Source organism: Labeo rohita, chromosome 5 (assembly GCF_022985175.1).
Source record: "Labeo rohita strain BAU-BD-2019 chromosome 5, IGBB_LRoh.1.0, whole genome shotgun sequence".
In the NCBI taxonomy this organism is placed as follows: domain Eukaryota; kingdom Metazoa; phylum Chordata; class Actinopteri; order Cypriniformes; family Cyprinidae; genus Labeo; species Labeo rohita.
Window position 1 is genome coordinate 37,706,693 of NC_066873.1, and position 21,286 is coordinate 37,727,978.

Sequence of the window (21,286 nt, forward strand, 5' to 3'; positions counted from 1 at the left end):
GTTTACTTATCCTAACATTTTTTATTAAATTTTATTTTATTTTTTATTAATTTTTTATTTATGATAAATGAATTTATATACTTAAAAATACTATTTATTTATTTATTTATTTATTATTTTATTTTTTTTTAGCACTTTTTCTCAGATTTTTTCCACAGAACCCCTAGTCCCAGTTTGAAAACCCCTTGTGTAGAGAGCCATAACTTTTAGTATTCTGTTATATTCTATTATGGTACTTTTACATCCTTTTTAAAGCATGGTCCCTGTTCATTGTTGCTACATGGAAAACAGTGACCAGCACATTATTATAATTTCTCCTGTTGTGCTCTTTGGAGGAAAGACTGTCATGTGGGTGAATAAACATGGCGAGCAAATGATGCCAGAATTTAAATGTCTGGCCGAACTCTCCCTTTAAACATTGAGAAAGACAGACTGTCTTATTAGCAATAACAAGACGTCTCTTTATTATTTCACCCCCTCTCCCTCAAGTGTATCTCAGCTTTTGACTAAAAGTGTTCCTGGCAGAGTTTGCAGGGTGTGGCACAGAAAAGAACTTATGAATGTATTTTGGAAAAAAGAAACACCCACAATCCTCTGCAAAAAGAAAGAGGGGAAAAAAACGCACCCCAGATGTCATCTGAATTTATGTCTGTAATTACCTTATTTTAATAACACGGAGAGAGAATGAAAGAGGGAAAGAGAGAGGCCCTCTCAGACACACTTATCCGCTGCTTCTGCCAAGTGCGTTTGCCAAAAAGTGTGGCGTTTGATGTTGTTGTGTTTGTTATCTGGGTGTTTCTTTCCTTCTTTCTTTTGTCAGTCTCTCTCTCCCTCTCCTTTTGAAAGCTATTATGTCTGCCTCTCCGCTTCAGCAGACTTGTGACACGTCTATCACTCTTGCGTCACCCCCATAAAGCTCTGCAATAATGAAAATCTAAATTGTGAAAAGCACAGATGACTCACCACAGCTGAAATGTGATGTGCGATATAAGGCCGGAGACCGCCGTTTCTCCTCTGAACAATATCGCCGGTTCTGGAGCGCTTAGGAGAATATCAGTGGAATTTACTCTAGAGTTTTTGAAGACGAGAGTGGAACTGTCACTCTTCACAAGAGGCTTATTGGGGAAAGCAGACAGCTGGGATAGTTCGTAAGCGCCGGTGGCCTTGTGATTAAGGATCTGAGCTTGAAATGGAAAGTTATTGATAAGTACATGCTATATGTGGTTACAAAAGAGCACAGGCCGGTCACGTCAACATGTTTGTGATTTATTGCTGCTAGTTCATTTCTATACATTCACATTAAATCTACCGTAAATGGAATTTATGAATGAGATTTGATTAAAAGAAACACTGTATTTCCTTCACCTTTAAAAACTCTCATTGTGGTTGCTTGAATTGATTTGATACTTCAGTGACCTACAGAACTTTTTTTTTCCCCCTGCAGTAGATCTCACATTTGAGAGAAGAATTGCCACAATCAATCAGTTAATAATTAAATAAACATTTCAGTACAAATAAGCACAAGTATTGACTGTACCTGACTACTACTAATGCTATATAGATCCATTCAGAATCAAACCTCTGACCACCACATAATCAAAAACTTTATAAAACATTCCTGCTTTTAAGCCAAATGTATGCTGAAAAGAAAATAATAATTTACCAGCATCTGAACGTAAGTCACTATTCTTTGCATTAGCACTGTTTTGAACGTACTGTTTGAATGCTTTCGCTTACTGGATCCTTGGACTTTACAGGAGTTTACCAGTTTAAATTGTGATCGCAAAAAGCTTCTTTTCATTTTTAAGGTATTGTTTGAAAATAAAAAATGAAAATATGCATCGATAGCATGCTATGTTTCTATTTTGCGTGCTATTCATACGCAGCATTGCCAAGTCCGCGGTTTTCCCATGGATTGAAGCGACCCCAATAACGTAATATTTAGCCCCTGCAATGTGCATTTTACCAGGGGAACCGTGCCAAAAAATGTGTATTTTAACCCTCAGAATGCGATTTTTAACAGGGGACCCCTCTTGTTGTGAAAGCCTAGCAACCCTGGTCACACTGTGAAATTGACTTTGGCGTGTTTGATGGCATGTAATACCAAAGTCCCTTTAAGGCAAGTCATTTCACTCGGCGGCCATCATTGAAACGCCTCTCGGGCAGGCAAGTGTAGCTCCTATCTCTTTGAATCTCCAAAACTGTTCACCAAGCTTACAATTAAATTTCATATTTGACATCACCAATGAAATCTGACGAGAACTGCCTCGTAAATATCGTTCATTATACTCCAGTAGCATAAAAAAAAGCTTATTTTTCAGGATAGATCAGCCAGTGCGCATGTGCAGTACTGAGCGCACGTCTCAGAACGCTGATTGTTTCTATAGCAACCGGGAATTTTAACACCAGCAGCAGTGACACGCTGACTTTGCTAATCAACGATTGGCAATTTCATTAAGAAGGCGGGGCTTTGTGGTCATAATGAGCGTTGCATCTTTCCCCATTCAAAACTATACGAGTGACAAGTCTTGGGTATTCTATAGTCTTTGGTAATACACAGTTTTCGCATACATATGATATGCAATTTGTTGGTGTGCATATAATATGCAGTTTTCCTGTACATATTATACGCATCTACCCCGCACCCCTAATCATACCTATTGCATAAAAAATAGTATGGCAAATATAAACAGAAAATTATACTGTTGATATGCACTTTCATGAGATTGGGTGACAACCCCTAAGGTAGATCAACTATGCTTGCTTTCATTCGCATGATTTGTCAAGATGAGAGGTAAACCCCTCCTGGTAGTGTGATTTATATAGTGTCATTTCTAATCACCCAGACACTGATATTTGACTCTGAGTACAGGCAAAATGTCAAAAGTGTATACCGGCTCACTTCAAGCACTGAGGTTATGAATATCAACCTTTCGTTACGTGTATTAATTATTCTGCTGATTATTTCAAATATTCTGTCTTTTTTCCCTTTCATTTCCACCTTTCTTATTTTCTTTTTCCTTTTTTTGTATTTTCTATATACTTATTATAGTGTTTAATAATTTTTTTATTAGTTTTTTTTTTATTTTCAGTTTTAATTGTAGTTTTATTTCACAATTCTGACTTTTTATCAGAATTGTGTGATATAAACTCGCAATTGTGGGTTATAAAGTCAAAATTAAAGATGAAGTCTATTTCTACAGTTCTGGCTTAATAACCCCCTACTGCATCTTATAAAGTCAGAACTGCGAGATGTACTTTTTAGACTTTTTATCTCACAATTCTGCCTTTTTTCTCAGAACTGCATGATACAAACTCGCAATTCTGACTTTTTTCTCACAACTGCGAGTTTATTTCCCACAATTCAGAATTGTAAGATATATACTTTTTAGAATTTTTATCTCCCAGTTCTGGCTTTTTTCGAGTTATAAGGTCTGAATTACATGACATAAACTCGCAATTCTGACTTTTTTCTCAAAATTGTGAGATATAAACTTTTTTCTTGCAACTGCAAGTTTATATCATGCAATTCTGAGAAAAAAAAGTCTGAATTGCAAGATAAAAAGTCAACGGAAACTGGCTTTTATACTGGTCAACAACACTGGTCAACATGAAATAAAAACTGTCTCTATTTGCTAACACATTGTAGGTCTTATTGTGAACAATTCTTCAGTACATGATGTTGCAAAGACACAGTGTATATCATTATAATATTTCATCAAAATTAAAAAAACTAAATTTGTAAAAATTGTAATCTGACATGTTTTTCAAACTGTTAGTCTATGCCTGTAACCTGTACATCAAGGTAAAGTGAGTTTTCCCCCTTCTTTGTTAGTTGTCATTTACCAGATAGTTTTCCTCTAAAAAGTGATTTACGGTAAAGTAACTCAGGTGCCTTGCTCTAGGGCACAATTGTGATTGTCATCAGTGTTACTGAGCCGCCCTGTACAGCAATCAAACCCGCAACCTTAAGAAAACACAGAATAGATATTTCATCATGGGCCTGCATAGCATCAAATATCACAGTGTGTTTTTGTGAAGCCTTTAATAATTTTATGCATCTCAGCGGTGGAACCAGCCACATTCCCAACTGCGTTTAATTTAAGACTGCAATTCTTTCCGTGTTGAGATGCAGATGCGGGCCTGGCTGTAAAAAATACATGTGTATGTGTATGTGTGTGTGTGTGTGTGTGTGTGTATGTGTTGCATCTTTCCATTGTGAAAGCGTGTGTTTCCTGAAAGCCGCATCTGGATGCAAGCCAGTCTAAACGAGGCACATTAGCACACGTAATGCCATCACGTTCGCCAGCCAAGCGCCTTATAAAATCTTCAAATTCCACTCTGCACTTTGAAGTCAATTGCATTACTTTTAAAGCATGGATATGTGCAGTTGTTACCCTTGTTCAGCACGTCTTTACTGCATGAGGTACGTTCTGCAGTTCTCTTTTGAAGTTCTCTGAGGTAAGTTAAGTAAAAAAACATGCCGTTGCCTAAAAACAGCAGCTGTGTTGGTGAAAGAGATGAGCCCATTTTTGCGCAGGGGGAAGCAGCCCGTGTGCGTGATGAGAGGTTAAGGACAGATAAATTGATGGTAAAGTACAATCACTCTGTCAGAAGCAGAAGACCTGCAGTCTTTAATCTTGCATGAGCCCCGGAGAGCAGAATGTCCTGCTTTTAAGTTCAGAGCTATTGCCATTGAAGTGGCGAAGGAACGGCCAAGAGAAATTCTCTCTTTCCCCCCTCTACTCCAGGCATGCGAGAGTGAAAAATGAGATTCTGTTCTCTGTAAAAGCATATCAGTGTAATTAAGGCTTTTGTCCTCTATCTAACGATCATAATTACATGCAGTCTTCCATTTAATTTCCACCCAGAAATTCCTCGCTGGCAGCCATGGATCATCTTCAGATCCAGTCCACTAGAACAGGCCCGTGTTTGACTCAACACGGCTCATGTGGACATTGTTCCAGATTTACGAGTGGGAGGAACACGGTGCGCTGCAGTTTGTGGCGCTTTTTTACACTCTGATTAATGAGAGGAACAGACTGTGGATTATATTGTACATGTCTGTGTTTAGACAAGCAGCAAAGTTGTAGGCTTTGCACAGTCTTTGTCTGCTGAACTCCTCTTAAAGTCTAGCCAACATTTATGTTACGGTCATTTTGAATAATGCAATTACGTATAAAGGAAAACCAAATTTTCTTTTTAATTTTCTCCTCAGTGAAAGTGCAAATTGTGTATTATGCAGCACAATCAACCAATCAGAACAGACATACTTGAGATGTGGGTGGAGCTACTGAGTTTGACGCAAAACTCTCTCTCTAATCCACCCAGGTGGAAACTAAGATGAATATGTGAAAATGATTTTTTTTTAATATCTCATGATACCTCACAATTTACCCTTCGCAAAGACCCGCCACCCTTCGTTACTTATGTCCAGCGATGGCGCTCTCATGCCACACATTGAAAAATACATTGTGGAGCAAATAGGAAACTAACATCACGCCGACTCATCCGCTGCAGACCGGAGATCTCCAAATGGGGGCGGGAACTCCAAAAGTGGGCAGAACCTTCAAAATGGGGCGGGGTCTCGTCACACGAAGGCTTTCACCATTGGCTCTGGCTTCAGCCTATTGTTACTGACTTATGTTTCAAAATAAAACTTTATAAATTAAACAGGGGAAAGGTTTTACTCTATCACTTTGTTTTTAGAAACGTATGCATCCCAGGACTTGAAATTCGTAGAGTAGGAGGGTGCAGTGACGCTGAGTGTAACTAAAAAGAACATTGTCCAGTGAGGTCTGGTTGGGGAGTTACGTAACGGCCAGGCGATCTTATATTGCGTAATTTTATTAATTGTTTATCCACCACGCTATTCAGCGCCAGTCCCTGCAGTCAATTTCACTGGTTAAGGTTAGGGTCAGGTGTGGGGCAGGTTTAGGGGTTAGCATTGTTTGTAGCATAGTGTAGGAAATCAACACTGTGATTGACACAACCAATAAAACCTTTAGAATCAGCTGTGGGGCGGAGTTTGCGCTGAAGTGGATTGGTGGAAAAATCTGCGCATGCGTGTCATGTGCCTGTCTGTCAAAGGGAGGAAGCCACACCCTATTTTGGAGCTCCCACCCTGTTTTGGAGTTCCCACCCCAATTTGGAGATCTCCAGGCTGCAGTTATGCCCTTCTCGTCTCACAAGACAGAGCAGGTCACTTCAGGTATAAAACAAAGTCTAAGAATTAAAATTGTGTCGTTTTTTTAAGAAACTCAAACAGTAAATACCATTTTGTGGCTCTTTAATATGTCGCGACAGAATTGCTGCAGCGCCTCATTTCAAGTGGCACGTCAACCGATCATCTCTTTCTCTTTAGTAGTTACAGCATGAAATAAACATGAATGAGCTCATTTGCACTGAGATGAATTGAGCATCTAAGAGGATTCTTTTTATCCTTATCTGCAGTCTGCAATCAAACCTTTTATCATTTAAGATAAGAACACAGAACAGATATATGTACACTTACAAACAAATCCCAATCATCCATTCATGTTTTGCCAAAAAGGCATGTATGTGTGCTGAATGCTTGTGTATTGTGTATATATCAGATTTCTAGGATGTTCTTGTTTCAACCGCAGAAAGATGTCAGTAGTGAACACCATTTTTCAATGTTAATCTACTTTCGTGCCTGGTTTCAGCATTATGATTGGTCGGATGGCCTGTCAGTCAAATGGACATTCATTATGCAAAGGGTCAGTTGCATAATGAATGTCACAAAATATTTCCTTTTTAAACAAATGCTCTTTTGAACTTTCTATTCATCAAAAACTCCTGTAAAATGTATCATGGTTTCCACAAAAATATTAAGCAACTTTTTTTAACATTAATAATAGTAAGACATATTTCTTGAGCACCAAATCAGTATATTTGAATGATTTCTGGATCATGTGACACTTTAACATCACAGGAATACATGACATTTTAAAATGTATTAAATAAAAAAATGTATTGTAATAGTATTTCACAAATTACTGTTTTTTATATAAAAAAAATCCTACCAATGCCTAAAAAGGTAGTGTGTGTATATAGAAATAATTCTTAAAGGCACAGTAGCAACACCAGCTTTTTTAAATATTTCTGTTTAGCTTTTATTTTCATCTCAGTTTTACTCAGTTTTAGTCATTTTAGTTAGTCAAGACAACATTCCTTTTTTTTCACATTTTTAAGGTTGTTTATCCAATATGTAGTTTTCTTCTATTTGAGAATTATTTCAATTAACAAAAACAAATAATATGGAACCCCGTTTCCGCCACTGAATAAAGAATAAAAAGGGTAATTGCATCTCACTTGCTTTTTATCTCAATTGCAAGATTATATTTCGCAATTCTGACCTTTTTCTCAGAATTGCAAGTTTATTTCTTACAGTTGTAGTTAAATAATTTGCAATTGCATATTATAAAGTCAGAATTGCAAAATTGCAAAATAATATTTTTCGACTTTTTGTCTCACAATTCTGACTTCTTTCTCAGAATTGCGAGTTTATTTCTCACAATTCTGACTTAATAACTCGCAATTGCGTGTTATAAAGTATAAAGTTTTTCAACTTTTTAACTCAAAATCCTGACTTTTTTTCTTAGAATTGCTTGGTACAAACTTGCAATTCTGACTTTTTTTCTCAAAATTGAGATATAAACTCGCAATTGCTAGTTAAAAAGTCAGAATTTCGAGAGATGAACTTTTTTTCTCACAATTGCTTGTTTATATCATGCAATTCTAAGGAAAAAAGTCAGAATTTTGAGTTAAAAAGTTGCAATTACCTTTTTACATTTTAAACAGCTTTTTTAATTTCAAAGGTCACAAATATGGTATAAAACTGTCATTTGTTTGTATCAAAGAATTGTAATTAACAAGAGAAAAATGACCTTATGACCTTCATGAGTAGTGTATTTATAAGTTAACAGTGCTTTTAACGTTTGCTTTGTGTAATTTTATTTTCAACAAAGCCGCTCAGGATCTGTTTATATGGAGATGAACTTTCCCCATCATGATCTGTCATAATAGTTAATCTGTGTTTGTTTTGACTGAGTGCATGCACTTCATTATTGGACTTTTCCTGCTTGAATTTCACCGTTCATCAAACAGCATAAAATATTTCAGCAAAACACTTTTACACAGACAAAGAGAGACACAATGTGTGTGTGTGTGTGTGTGTGTGTGGCCTGAGTTGGCCCCAACGTGTATCCCTTTGAAAACAAAACTTTTCTTTGTATCCAGCGAGCGGTACAAGGCCTGTGCAAGCGCTGACTTGCGCTGAGATGAGTTCTTGAGTGTCTGAGAGAGTTCTTTTAATCCTTATCGGCAGTCTGCAATCAAACCTTTCACTATTTATCCTACACCGTCATCCAAATGTTCTTCAAAACTGCTCTGATAGAACAGATACACTTACGTTCACACAAACAAATCCCAATCATCCATTCACGTTTTGCTGAAAAGGCATGTGTGTGTGTGCTGTATGCTCGTGTACTGATATCAGATTTCTCGGCTGTTGTGAATGGTTTTAGCACAGTTGCTAGGTTTTTCTGGGTGGTTGCTCTCTTCATGCTGAAAGAAAACCTGCTAAAACTGGCCTGAACTGACTTGGTAGTGTAAGACGCTCTTCATTTGGTTGGCAAGCTGGTTTTCTAGTTGTGTCATCAGTGGCACAGACATTGACTTTAAGACATTTTCAAGATTCCAACACCCTCTCTTTCTCCTTTTCTTTCTGACCTCTGCGTTCTCCCACCCTGAGACCTTGTTCAGTTCATAATTAACAAAACCCCCAGAATCCATCTGTGCATTCCCTTAGGATGAGGTTTGGTCGCATGCAGCGCTCTCCGTTCTCACACTGTTCGGGCCATACGTGCTGTTTTAATCATAGTTCATAAAACACCTCAGTCTTTAAGACACGTTTCCAGACGATTTACCGGCAGAGGGAAGTTAATGATTTGCAAGTGTGTCTGCGTTACTGCATTTAATAGTGGCTGATGTTGCTAAATTTGGGTCTGTATATATTTTCCCATTGTTTTTGATTAATCTCCCTCTTTTTTTCCTCCAGTGCCTGGTAACCTGGGCTGTTTTAAGGACAATGGTGATCCAACACCTCTATCCGGAGGCTACCAGACCTCCAACAAACTCACCATACAGAACTGCATCAGCTTCTGCCGCAACCAAAGATACAAGGTACGAATTACACCATGGGAAATGCAATCGACAGCAAGTTATAAAACAGAGTGATGCATAACGTTATTACACAACATTACGTTAGTTTGGTGTCTTAATGTCTCGAAGCTGACTATATCAGAACATAAATGTCAGGTTCATTATTTTTAATCAGTGTTTTTCCACATGAATACAGAATTCAGTTCATGCCTGGTTACATACATTTATTTGTTACTTTGTGATGTGACTCATCAGATTTTATTGCTAAAATGATTTATTTTATAAAACACACAGTCATATTTTATCCCCAGATAAAAAGAAAAATGGTAAATTATATTCTGTGTTAGGTCTAAATTTATACAAACTTAAAAATATATATATATATTTTATTAATTGTGTAATTACCATTATACTCGATGTTTCCTCTTAGATTCTCATTATTATAATACATTTTTACTGCATTAGAAAAGAGTATAAATGTATGGTTTAACTTAAAGTACTAAAAGAACTAAAAATAAAATAAAAATTAATCATAAAAAAAAACTATATAAACACATAAAAACTACTAAAAATTACAAAAACTTTAACTGAAATTAAAATTAAATTAAATTAAATTAAAAAGATGTGTATTAATATACACACTTTAAAATAACATTTTCCTTGGAATTTTACTGACTCTTTCACAGTCAATGAAATGACTTAGCAATAAATAAATAAATAAATGTGAATCAATATTTGTTCTAGATATAATCATGTACATTAGTTTGCATGGAAAGAAATAAATAATATACACTACCTTTCAAAAGTTTGGGGTCAGTACATTTTTATTGTTTCTTTTTCTTTTTTTTTTTTTTAAGAAATTAATACTTTTATTCACCAAGGATGTATTAAGTTAATAATTAAAAGTTTATTAAAAGTTAATAATAAATAATTTACATTGTTAAATATATTCAAAATATTATATATATTCAAAATATTTATATTTTGAATAAACACTGTACTTTTTAAACTTGTTATTCATGAAAGAATCCTGAAAAAAACAATTACAGGTTCCAAAAAATATTTGGCAGCACAACTGTTGATATTATCCAACATTGATCATTCTAATAATAAATCTGCATATTAGAATGATTTCTGAAGGATCATGTGACACTTAAGACTGGAGTAACAGCTGATAAAAATTCAGCTTTTCATCACAGGAATAAATTCTATTTTAAAGTATGTTAAAATAAAAAAACATTATTTTATATTGTAAAAACATTTTGCAATATTACTGTTTTTTTTTCTATATTTTTAATCAAATAAATGCAGCCTTGATGAGCATAAGAGACTACTTTAAAGACTATTACAAGTCTTACTGACCCCAAACTTTTGAACGGTAAAGTTTTTTTCTTCTTAGATTCTCATTACTATAATACATTTTTACTGCCTTTAAAAAACATAAATGTATGGTTTAATTTGATGTGCTAAAAGAACTAAAAAGAACATACACATTTATATAAACTACATAAACACAAAACAGCTACAAAAATTACAAAAACTTAAACTGAAATTAAAATGAAAATGAAAATATAAAAACAAACTGAAAATAATAAGTATTAAATATTAAGTTGTGTATTAATATGCATGCTTAAAAATAACCTTTTCCCTGAAATAGTGATTTTTGTCTTGATTTTTTTTTTTTACGAGTTTACGAATTGAAGAAAAGAGTATAAATGTATGGTTTAACTTGATGTACTTAATAATTAAAAAGAAATAAAAATTAGTCTAATCTATAAAAACAACAACAAAAAATACTAAAAATTACAAAAACTTTAACTGAAATAAAAAGAAATGGAAAATATAAAAACGGATTCAAAATAATAAATATTAAATATTAAGATGTGTATTAATATACATGCTTAAAAATAACCTTTTCCTTTTAGATTTTCATTACTATATTACATTTTCTACTGCATTAAAAAAAAAGTATGGTTTAACTTGATGCACTTAAATACCTAAATAGAAAATAAAAATTTATATAAACTATAAAAGCATAAAAACTACTAAAAATTACATAAAATGTAACTGAAATTAAAATGAAAAAAGAAAACATAAAAACGGACAAAAATAATTAATATTAAATATAAAGATCTGTTTAATATACACGCTTAAAAACCTTTTCCCTGGAATAGTGATTTTTATCCTTTTTTTCACAGTTAATGAAATGACTCAGCAAAAAATAAATAAATACATAAAAAAGAATCAATATTTGTTCTAGATGTAATCATGTGCATCTGTTTGCGTGGGAAGGAATCAATAATATATATTGTATTTGGCTTGCTTTTCTGATTGTCTGCACCCTTGGATTGCCCTGGCTCGAGAAAATTATGAGTTCCTGATCATTTGTGGATTTTTTTTTCTTTCAGCTCGCCGGGATGGAATCAGGCTATGCTTGTTTCTGTGGCAACGACCTTGATTATCATCGTCACGGTGATGCTCCGAGCACAGAGTGTAACCATGTGTGTTTTGGAGACCACACTCAGCCATGTGGAGGCGACGGACGGGTCATAGTCTTCGACAGTAAGCTTTCATAGTTTCATTACCTTATCACTGATTCCCAAAGTTAATAATGCTGATGATCATCTCATCCATTCTAGTTCTAGGTTAAACAAAATGCTCTTATTCACAGCTTCCTTTCATTATTTAGTTAAAACTGAAACTGTCACTTTTCTCCTATAGCAAAAGTAGGCGCTTGTGGGGGAAATTACACGTCGACCTCTGCGGTGATCTACTCTCCTGACTTTCCAGACAAATACAGACCTGGCAGGGTTTGCTACTGGACCATTCAGGTACAATTAATGTTTTAATATCCTAATGGAGAGAGAGCCTGCTAGAGCCAAACCTCATAATATGTATCTGGCATACTGATAGCTGTCTTGTCTTTGTCATGTCGCTCTTCCAGGTTCCAGGTGCTTCTGTCATTCTCTTCAACTTTACTTTCTTCAATATCGTGGATCAGACTGATATGGTGGAACTGTTGGATGGATACTCCAATCAGGTGGTGGCACGATTCGATGGCCGCAATCCACCGCGGGACATCGTGAACATCACTGCAGACTTCGTCATTTTGTATTTTTACTCAGACAGGACAAATGAGGCACAGGGATTTTCTGTTCTTTATCATGGTGAGTATTTTATTTTATTTTATTTTATTTTATTTTATTATTTTATTTTATTTTTTTATTTTATTTTATTTTATTTTATTTTATTATTTTATTTTATTTTATTATTTTATTTCATTTTATTTTTGGTAACACTGGTTTGTCCACTTATATATTGTCATAACACTGCAAATGTTACCCAAAAAAAGCCTAAAAAAAAAAAAAAGAAATAATAAAAAAATTGTTAAAATAAAAAGGCTGAAATGCAAAGGCTGCTGAAAATACAGCTTTTCCAACACCGAAATACATTCTTTTAAATATATTAAAATTAATATATTAATATATAAAATAAATATATAATACAGTTATTTTATTTTTTTTTAATCTATTTAAAAACCATGCAGTTATAATTACTCCCTTACAATATTACTGTTTTTGCTGTACGTTAAATCAAATAAATACAGAAACTTTTAATAAAAAACTTTTTTAAAATTCTTAACGATCCAATGCTTTTGAACAGTAGTGTATTTTATTGACTTTTACAACTACACTTGCGTATACACTGCCAGATCAGTACGTTTTTTTTTTTGCTCATATAGGCATGCTTTTATTTGATTAAAAATACAGAGAAAAACAGTTATTTTGTGACATATTATTGCAATTTAAAAAAGTGATTTTCTATTTTAATATACTTTAAAATGTAATTTATTCCTGTGATGCAAAGCTGAATTTTCAGCATCATTACTTCAGTCTTCAGTGTCACATGATCCTTCAGAAATTATTTTGATATGCTGAATTATTATAAATGTTGGAAACAGTTGTGCTGCTTAATATTTATTTTGGAACCTCTCATACTTTTTTCAGGATTCTTTGATGAATAAAATATTAAAAAGAACAGGATTTATTTAAAATAGAAATCTTTTGTAACAATATACACTACCGTTCAAAGTTTGAGGTCAGTATTTTTTTTTTCTTTCTTTTGAACTTTGAAAGAAATTAATACTTTTATTCAGCAAGGATGTGTTAAAAATGATAAAAAGTGATATTGTTAGAAAAGATTTCTATTTGGAATAAATGCTGTTCTTTTTAACTTCAAAGAATCCTGAAAAAAGTATCACAGGATCCAAAAAATACTAAGCAGCACAACTGTTTCCAACATTGATAATAAATCAGCATATTAGAATGATTTCTGAAGGATCATGTGACACTGAAGACTGAAGTAATAGCTGATGAAAATTCAGCTTTGCAGCACAGAAATAAATTATATTTTGAAGTATATTAAAGTAGAAAACTGTTATTTTAAATTGCAATAATAATAATATTTAATAGATTACTTTTTTCTGTATTTTAGATCAAATAAATGAAACTTTGAGGAGCATAAGAGACTTCTTTAAAGAACATTAAAAATCTTACTGATCCCAAACTTTTGAACGACAATGTAAATGGCCTAAAAACAGAATGAGAACAATAAAACTCTAAAATGATCATATCATAAGTAATGACAGCAAACACAGTCAGCTCTTTATGACTTCAAACTAAAATAGTCAAAAAAATAAATAAATAAATAAATAGAAGCCAAATACATGTAAGCAGTGCTCTAGGGTGCTTTTTGTCGTATCTATACAATTTTCAAACACGCTGCCGCTTTCTGTTGTGTTGTTTTGGGAGGCAGAGTTCAATAACCACAATCTGTGGAAGAATAAAAGGGAGTGGGAAGTATGAAATGGAAAAAGGTTTTTCTGAAAGAAAAGGTCAGCAAAGCAAATTGGCTTTCACTATTCACAGAACCTTTTTCCCCTGCAGGCAGAGTTTGATTCAAACACCACATACTGCGTTTATATCTGCGTCTGAATGAAAGACGTGATGTTATTTTGAAAGAGCTGAGAAATCTCTCTCCGTAATGTCCGGGGGGACGTCAAAAAAGACATTATGCATTTTAATCAGATGATGCATATCTTGTCAAGGAATTTTGAGGGTTTTGTTTGTGTTTCATCAGCTGATTGCCACATATTATTTCCCCACAGCTTTAAGGAATCAAGCAGTCACCCCTGTGGAGGGGGATGACGATGGTGACGAAGAGGACACCAGTACAATGCGGCCACATACGGGAAGCACTACAGCAAAATCAAACACCAGTCAGAATGGAAAATCCCCCCTTCGGTACTATGTAATCACATCAAGTCCTGCAAACATGCCAGGTCAGTGGCATGAACCGGGCCGGACCGCGGGCAACAACACCAGTATGTGTCCACTTCTCTTCATTACGCTTTAGTTCTGCTCCTCTTGCTCCTTTCCTTACTTGTGTTTCCTCATTATACTAGATATCATTCATACTAGTCATAGTCTGAGATTACACAGCAATTTCACTGCATACACATAAAACAAAAAAATGCCTAAAAATGACATCTCTGTTTTTATATTTAATACATATCTTAATATGTATGCTCAAAAATCTGTTGCCTAATGGAATATTTTTAATTTAAGAACTAAAAAAGTGTAGTCTAGTTTAAAAAATCAAGACAAGGAAGGAAAAATTAAGTTTAAGCATTTTTTATGCTCCCTTATAACCATAATAATACATACTATTATTGCAAACTGTACATCAAAATTGGCAGTCACGAATTTTACACCAAGAAAATTCACTTTTCTTGCTGTTTATTTAAACTTTCTATTCATCTTTCAATGATTAGCTTGATAATGAAGTATCTTACTGACCTTTATTTGATTAAATGTTTTTTTTTTATGCATATGTACAGCCTTATTTTTTTTTTTCATTTTTGCTATTAAAGTTTAAATCAGAAATAATATTGAACATGAAAAATGACAAAACTTAGTCTAATAACACAGTATTTAGGGAACCTATTGGCCAGCTATAAGGCATTAAAATCCTCAGAAATATTCAGAAAGTTGCTTAATTTTATATTGCCAGGAAAATTATAAAATTTTGAAATATTTTTACTGTTTAAAATAACTTTTTTCTGTTATATTTCTGTTGAATATATTTTAAAATGTAATTTATTCCTGTGATCAAAGTTGAATTTTCAGCATCATTACTCCAGTCTTCAGTGTCACATGATTCTTTAGAAATCATTCTAGTATGCTGATTTTCTATTCAAGAAACATTTATCAATATTTAAAACAGTTGAGTATTTTTTTTTTCTTTGATGAATACAAAGATCCAAAGATCAGCATTTATGTGAAATAAAAAGCTTTTGTAACATTATACACTATACCATTCAAAAGCTTGAAGTCGGTATTTTTTTTAGAAAAGAAATTATAGAAATAAATACTATTATTTAGCAAGGATGCTGTAAATTGACCAAAAGTGATGATGAAGACATTTAAGATGTTACAAAAGATTTTTATTTCAGATAAATTATGTTCCTCTGAACTTTCTATTCATCAAAGAAACCAGAAAAAAAAATTCTACTGCTGTTTTCAACATAATAACAAATGTTTTTGAGCAGCAAATCAGAATATTGGAATGATTTCTGAAGGATCATGTGACTGGAGTAATGATGCTAAAAATTCAGCTTTGAAATCACAGGAATAATTAATATTTTAAAATATATTTAAATAGAAAACCGTTATTTTAAATACTAAAAATATTTCAAAATTTTACTGTACGCACACACACATTACCTGTAATTTCAGAACTGTGGAAATGGTTAATATATTTTTAATTGTTAGCTTTTAAATTTTAGCTTATGTTAGCTCTGTTTTACATTTCCATATCTATCCACTCAATATACTAGTTACTTGAGTTTTCACTAGTGATAACCTTGCTGTACAACTGTAATTATGAGGCTGCATTCGTTTTACTAATAAAAGTGTTGTGTTTTATAGTGTGGACCATCTACGCATTAGCTGCTCTGCTAACGCTAACAGTCATAGCCATGGTAGCCAAGCTGCTCCTGCATCTTACTGTAAAGTAAGTACACATGCTACAAAACCAATGTTCTTTAATTTAAGATGTTACTACAAAGCATCAGATGAAGAATTATGATTATGATTGATTTAACTAGCTTATCTTCCCCATAGAAGGTTTTATTACAGGTAGAGGAGAGTCATGCTTTGATTTGCTCCTTTATCAGTACGCTGTAGGCAGATTTACAGCGTCCATTTTGCTGTTAATGGACACGGGCCTGCACATTTTGCATGTCATTTGATTTCACCAGGTGTTTTGTAGCATCAGCTTCTCCTTGTTCCTCATCCACTTTTTGTGTTTGTCCTAATCTCTCAGATCCCCGTCCATCCCGTCAATCAGCGGGTCAGATTCGTGTGCACAGAGCACCACTTCTGAACCCTGGATCATCTTCTATAGACCTTCCACCATCTCTCTGTTTAAGAAGAAGCTCAAGAACCACCACGGAGACCTCAGCCCTCTCGTGGGAAACTAACCTCAACGCCTCTGACCTCTACGGCTGCTTTAGCCCCCTAAAGGATGCACACACTGTACGCAATGCTGGTCTTCTGCTGCTGGGCTACAAAAAGGGATGCCTAATTCACTTCAAGCGACCAGCGCAGGGCCCAGCCTATACGTGCCGATCGGTTGTTGGTAAGGCACTGCGCAAAAAGAGCTTGGCCAATGCACTTACTCTCAATTTGCATCTTAACCAATCACAAATCATGTGACAGGTGCACATACACACCAAGCGATTTGATTAGCAAAAGAGCGCTGGGATGTTGTCGCCACAGACCAAAACGAACAAATGACTATTGGTGAAACGGATGGCGGCCCAGTGGTTTCTCCAGGTGCTTTCACAGAAACGATCAGCCGATAAGCGTCTGCGTTAAAGCGAGCATGAGACTCCCCGTGGAGCACGCTGAAAGACAAAACCACTTGCATAACCAAAATAATGCCACGGTACCCAACCAGCCCCTGTGGAGGAGAGATAGGATTCTTTTTAACCTCTAATGTAGGTCACCTGTTGTTGAGGAGCACAGAACTCCTTTCTTCAGATGTAAGAGAGCTGGCTGAACCGGCGGAGGATTGATGTCACGATCATGTCGGGAGCAATTCGGACTCAAAGCGAACAACAAAAAAGTCACGGGAGAGAGAATCGTTGAGATGGACTGCGGAGAACCAAAGCCTGAAATTGCTACAAGTTGGGCAATGTTCAAAACGAGCTGACATCCCTATGGACCTCGCTTTCGTCTCTTGTCGTTTGTGTTGGGTTTTGATCTTTCTGCATTGCCTTTAAGTGCCTTCAGGACTGAAAAAACTCTTTTGTCTGTCTTCTAAGCTGTCACAATGTCTCGATGATGTAAACAAGCATTGATCCTTCGGAGCATTGAATTGCAAATGAGAATAAGCACTAAGGAAGTGTTTTTTCTTCTTGGGGATTCTCAAGATAAATGTAGTCCTGTGGGTGTCACTGGGGCATATTATTCTTGTCAGGTTTTCGACTTGAGCAAGAGAAGCATTGTGATGAACATTGTGTAATACTGTGTGGGAACAATCAAACGTCATCCCCTTTCATTTCACTCTCCAACAGAGGCAGTGGTGAAATTCTTCCAAAACAATTTGCTCTTTCTCCCCCTTCACCACAACTTCAGCTCTCACATTCTGAAGCACTTTTCCAGCCATTCGAAAACCATACGGATCACTGCACCGCTAGCTGCGAGGATTGAGGACGTTCCTACGAAGGAACGTGCGAACCGGTTAGAAAAGATAGTTCACTCAAACTTTTTGGCAGCATTTGCTCAAGTCGTTCCTAACCTGTAAGACCTTCTTGGAACACAAACGAAGATATTTTGAAGAATGTTGAAGAATCCATACATTGAAAGTCAGTGGAATCAAAAAAAGTGCCTCATTCATGAAATGTACGCAGATTGTGCGTAAAAGTTCTGACGCGTTCACAAAAGTGTTCAAATTTTTAAAATATTAATTAGTGTGAAAAAAAAATGAAGAGTTTATTTGCAAAAACAGATAACGCCATTTTTAACCATTTTTTAAAAAAAAAAAGTTTTTATTGTGCATTCCAATTAATCTCAATCAAACTGCAATTGGGTTATTTTGATATAAAGTAAAAAAATAACTAAAAAATACAACTAACACAATAAAACAAAATAAAAACATGATAAAATGTAAAAAAAACGGAATTATCTGTTTTTGCAAATAAACTCTTTATATATATACCTGCTCCCAAACATGCGTAAACGGTGCATAAAAAAGTTTATTTATTATTCTAAGAACCAGTAGAATTTGTCTGCAAACTGACGACTTTCATTGAATAATTTGTCAATTTAAAAAATATTAATTCAATAGTTAATTTCAGTACATCATAACAGTTTCAAAATTTTATTGGTTCACTACTAGATATGATCCCTGTGAATCCATGAACCAGTGTCTATACCTAGCAGGCACCGGACGTCAATATAACGTCAGGTTGACGTTGGACCCCAACATCAGACAGATGCTGCATTTGGTTGAGAATGAAAATCGGGTTGACGTCAGTATTTTACATCAATTTGACGTTGACTTGGATTTGTTGGATTTTGGTTACCCAACCAGGGTTTGAAATGAACTTTTTCACTCACACAAATTTGTCTAGACCCGATTGACGGGTAGGTTTAGGGGTAGGACATTTGCACAAATTCATACGAATTGGGGGACTCTTATGAAAATAAGTAGGATTTATCAAAATCATTTGAATTCGTAGTGAGGTCGTACCACCTTTGCGACAAATTAGCCACCTTTGCAACCTTTCCACCTGTGACGAATTGCCAGCATGTGACTAAATGGGTTGAACAGATCGCTGTAGCGCCTCACTTTAAGCAGCATGTGAACTGATCATCTCTTCCTCTTAACTAGTTGTAGCATGAAATAAACATGACAGATATCTTGTTTCAGCTGCGGAAAGACGTCAATACACACCATTTTCAAGTTCTTCGATGTTAATCTATTCATCATTGGTTCATTGCTAGGTATAATCCCTGTGAACCCATGAACCAGTGTCTATACCCAGCATATATTCAACTTGGTTGAGTACGAAAATTGGCTTGACATCAATATTTGACGTGGATTTTAATTTGACTTGACGTTGGATTTTGGTTACATGACCAGGGTTTGAAATTAGGTTTTTCACTTACCAGCCAATTTGGCTACTAAATTTTACCAGCCATTAATAACTTCTACTAGCCGTAAAAAATGAAATAAATAGATAACAAAAAGGCCAGAGGTAAACCAACAGCTTGAGGCTGTCCACACTGGATGTGACAAAGCGACCGCTGCAAATCATCTGGACTTTGTCAAGTACATCATAAATAGAACAAGGCATCAGTTTACTGTCGGAGATTTGTCGCGTTATGCCGCGAACATAATTTAAAGAGCTTGATTGACAGGCGATCTGACCAATCATTTCAGCAAATCCACCATCTTGTCCGACAGCTGTGGCCGGAAACTAACAATAAATAAAAATTTATACCTATTAGATTGCGTTTTATTAATGTCTACACCTACCCCAACCCTAAACAATAATGCAAAAACAGTAATTGTTCTACACTGTGACAAAAAGTACGCTATATTGATTTGCGCTAGCCCAGTAGCTGCAGTTGTATCCCTGTCTAGCCTTAACCACAAATCAGACAGGAGAGTAGATTAACTTGGACCTAAACTTGAAAAATGGTGTGTTCCACGGTTTAAATAAAATACATCCTGATGTTTATTAATGTTTACTTCATGCTTTAAGTACATATGAAAAGACGATCGGTTCAAGTGTTTGTACTGAGGCAATACAGTGATGCCACGAGACATTAAAGAGCCACAAAATAGTATTTGTCATTTGAATTTCTTTCAAAATAACAAAATTTAAAAAGCTGAAAGTGAAAGCTTTTACTGAAAAGTCCTGAAACCTTGTTTCATACCAGAAATAACTTGCTCTCTCTTATCTGTCAGCACGTTATCAGTTTCCTCTTTGCTCTCCGATGTATTTTTTACTGCGTGAGAACATGATTTGTAGTGTGAGACCGGCATTGTATGTCGGAGATAGCAACAGTAACATCAGTAAAAGCTTATTTTTACCTGCATTTGCTGATGTCGTATTGGACATCAAATTAACATTGACATTAATTGTTGAACTGACATTGAATTTTGGTCACCTGAAATTTAACCAAATATCTGTCTTATGACAATTTCATAAATTTGCAGACATTTTTAATGACATTTGTGTAATAAAAAGGTAGAGTTGTAGTTATTAGTGTCTTATTAGCCTGATTAACCAAACTTTTTAAAAGAAATTTAAACAATAAATACAGTTTTGTGGCTCTTTAATGTGTCATGATAGACCAGCGCTATCTCACGACCAATTCGTATGTATTTTATGAGGTGGCTAATTTGTATGAATTCATACGACCTCACTCGTATGATTTTGTATGATTGGTCTAGACCCCATTGTTTAGGTGGTGGGGTTAAGGGTAGGTCATTCATACGAACTCATACAAACTGGGAAATTTGTAAAATACATGCAAATTAGTAAAAATCGTATGAATTAGCCACCTCGTAAAAAATCTACAAATTGTACAGATTGCTGTAGCACCTCACTTTAAGGAGCAGCTGAACGGATCATCTCTTCCTCTTCACTAGTTATAGCATGAAATAAACATGAATGAACTGGTTTTGTTTGTCGGATGTCAGAAATGGTTCAAATCCACCGATGATAATCTACTCTCCTGTCTGGTTTGTTTGTCGGACTCCTGCTAAACAAAAGGGTCAATTGATTTGAAGCTTTGTTTCTCCCATCACTAATTGACTTGCATGTTTTACTATTGACCTGATGTTTACAATGCATTTGTGACCCTGGACCACAAAACCAGTTATAAATAGCACAGGTATATTTGTAGCAATAGCCAAAAATACATTGTAGGAGTTAAAATTATTTTTCTTTTATGCCTAAAATCATTGGGATATTAAGTAAAGATCATGTTCCATGAAGATATTTTGTAAATTTCTTTCT

At 34.8% G+C, this 21,286-nt stretch overlaps 1 protein-coding gene across 2 annotated transcripts in view; it reads left to right on the forward strand.

Annotated features, from left to right (window-relative positions):
* Positions 1-18,592, forward strand: part of kremen1 (kringle containing transmembrane protein 1) — a 76,221-nt gene extending 57,629 nt beyond the window's left edge. The window contains exons 4-10 of one of the 2 annotated variants that reach the window (XM_051111170.1): positions 9,083-9,207; positions 11,595-11,748; positions 11,908-12,017; positions 12,131-12,353; positions 14,354-14,569; positions 16,176-16,260; positions 16,573-18,592. In XM_051111170.1, the coding sequence (XP_050967127.1) occupies positions 9,083-9,207; positions 11,595-11,748; positions 11,908-12,017; positions 12,131-12,353; positions 14,354-14,569; positions 16,176-16,260; positions 16,573-16,729 (1,070 nt within the window). In that variant the 3' untranslated portion in view covers positions 16,730-18,592. The remainder of the gene's footprint in view (positions 1-9,082; positions 9,208-11,594; positions 11,749-11,907; positions 12,018-12,130; positions 12,354-14,353; positions 14,570-16,175; positions 16,261-16,572) is intronic. The other variant, XM_051111171.1, reaches the window with a different exon arrangement.
* Positions 18,593-21,286: the final 2,694 nt, after the last annotated feature.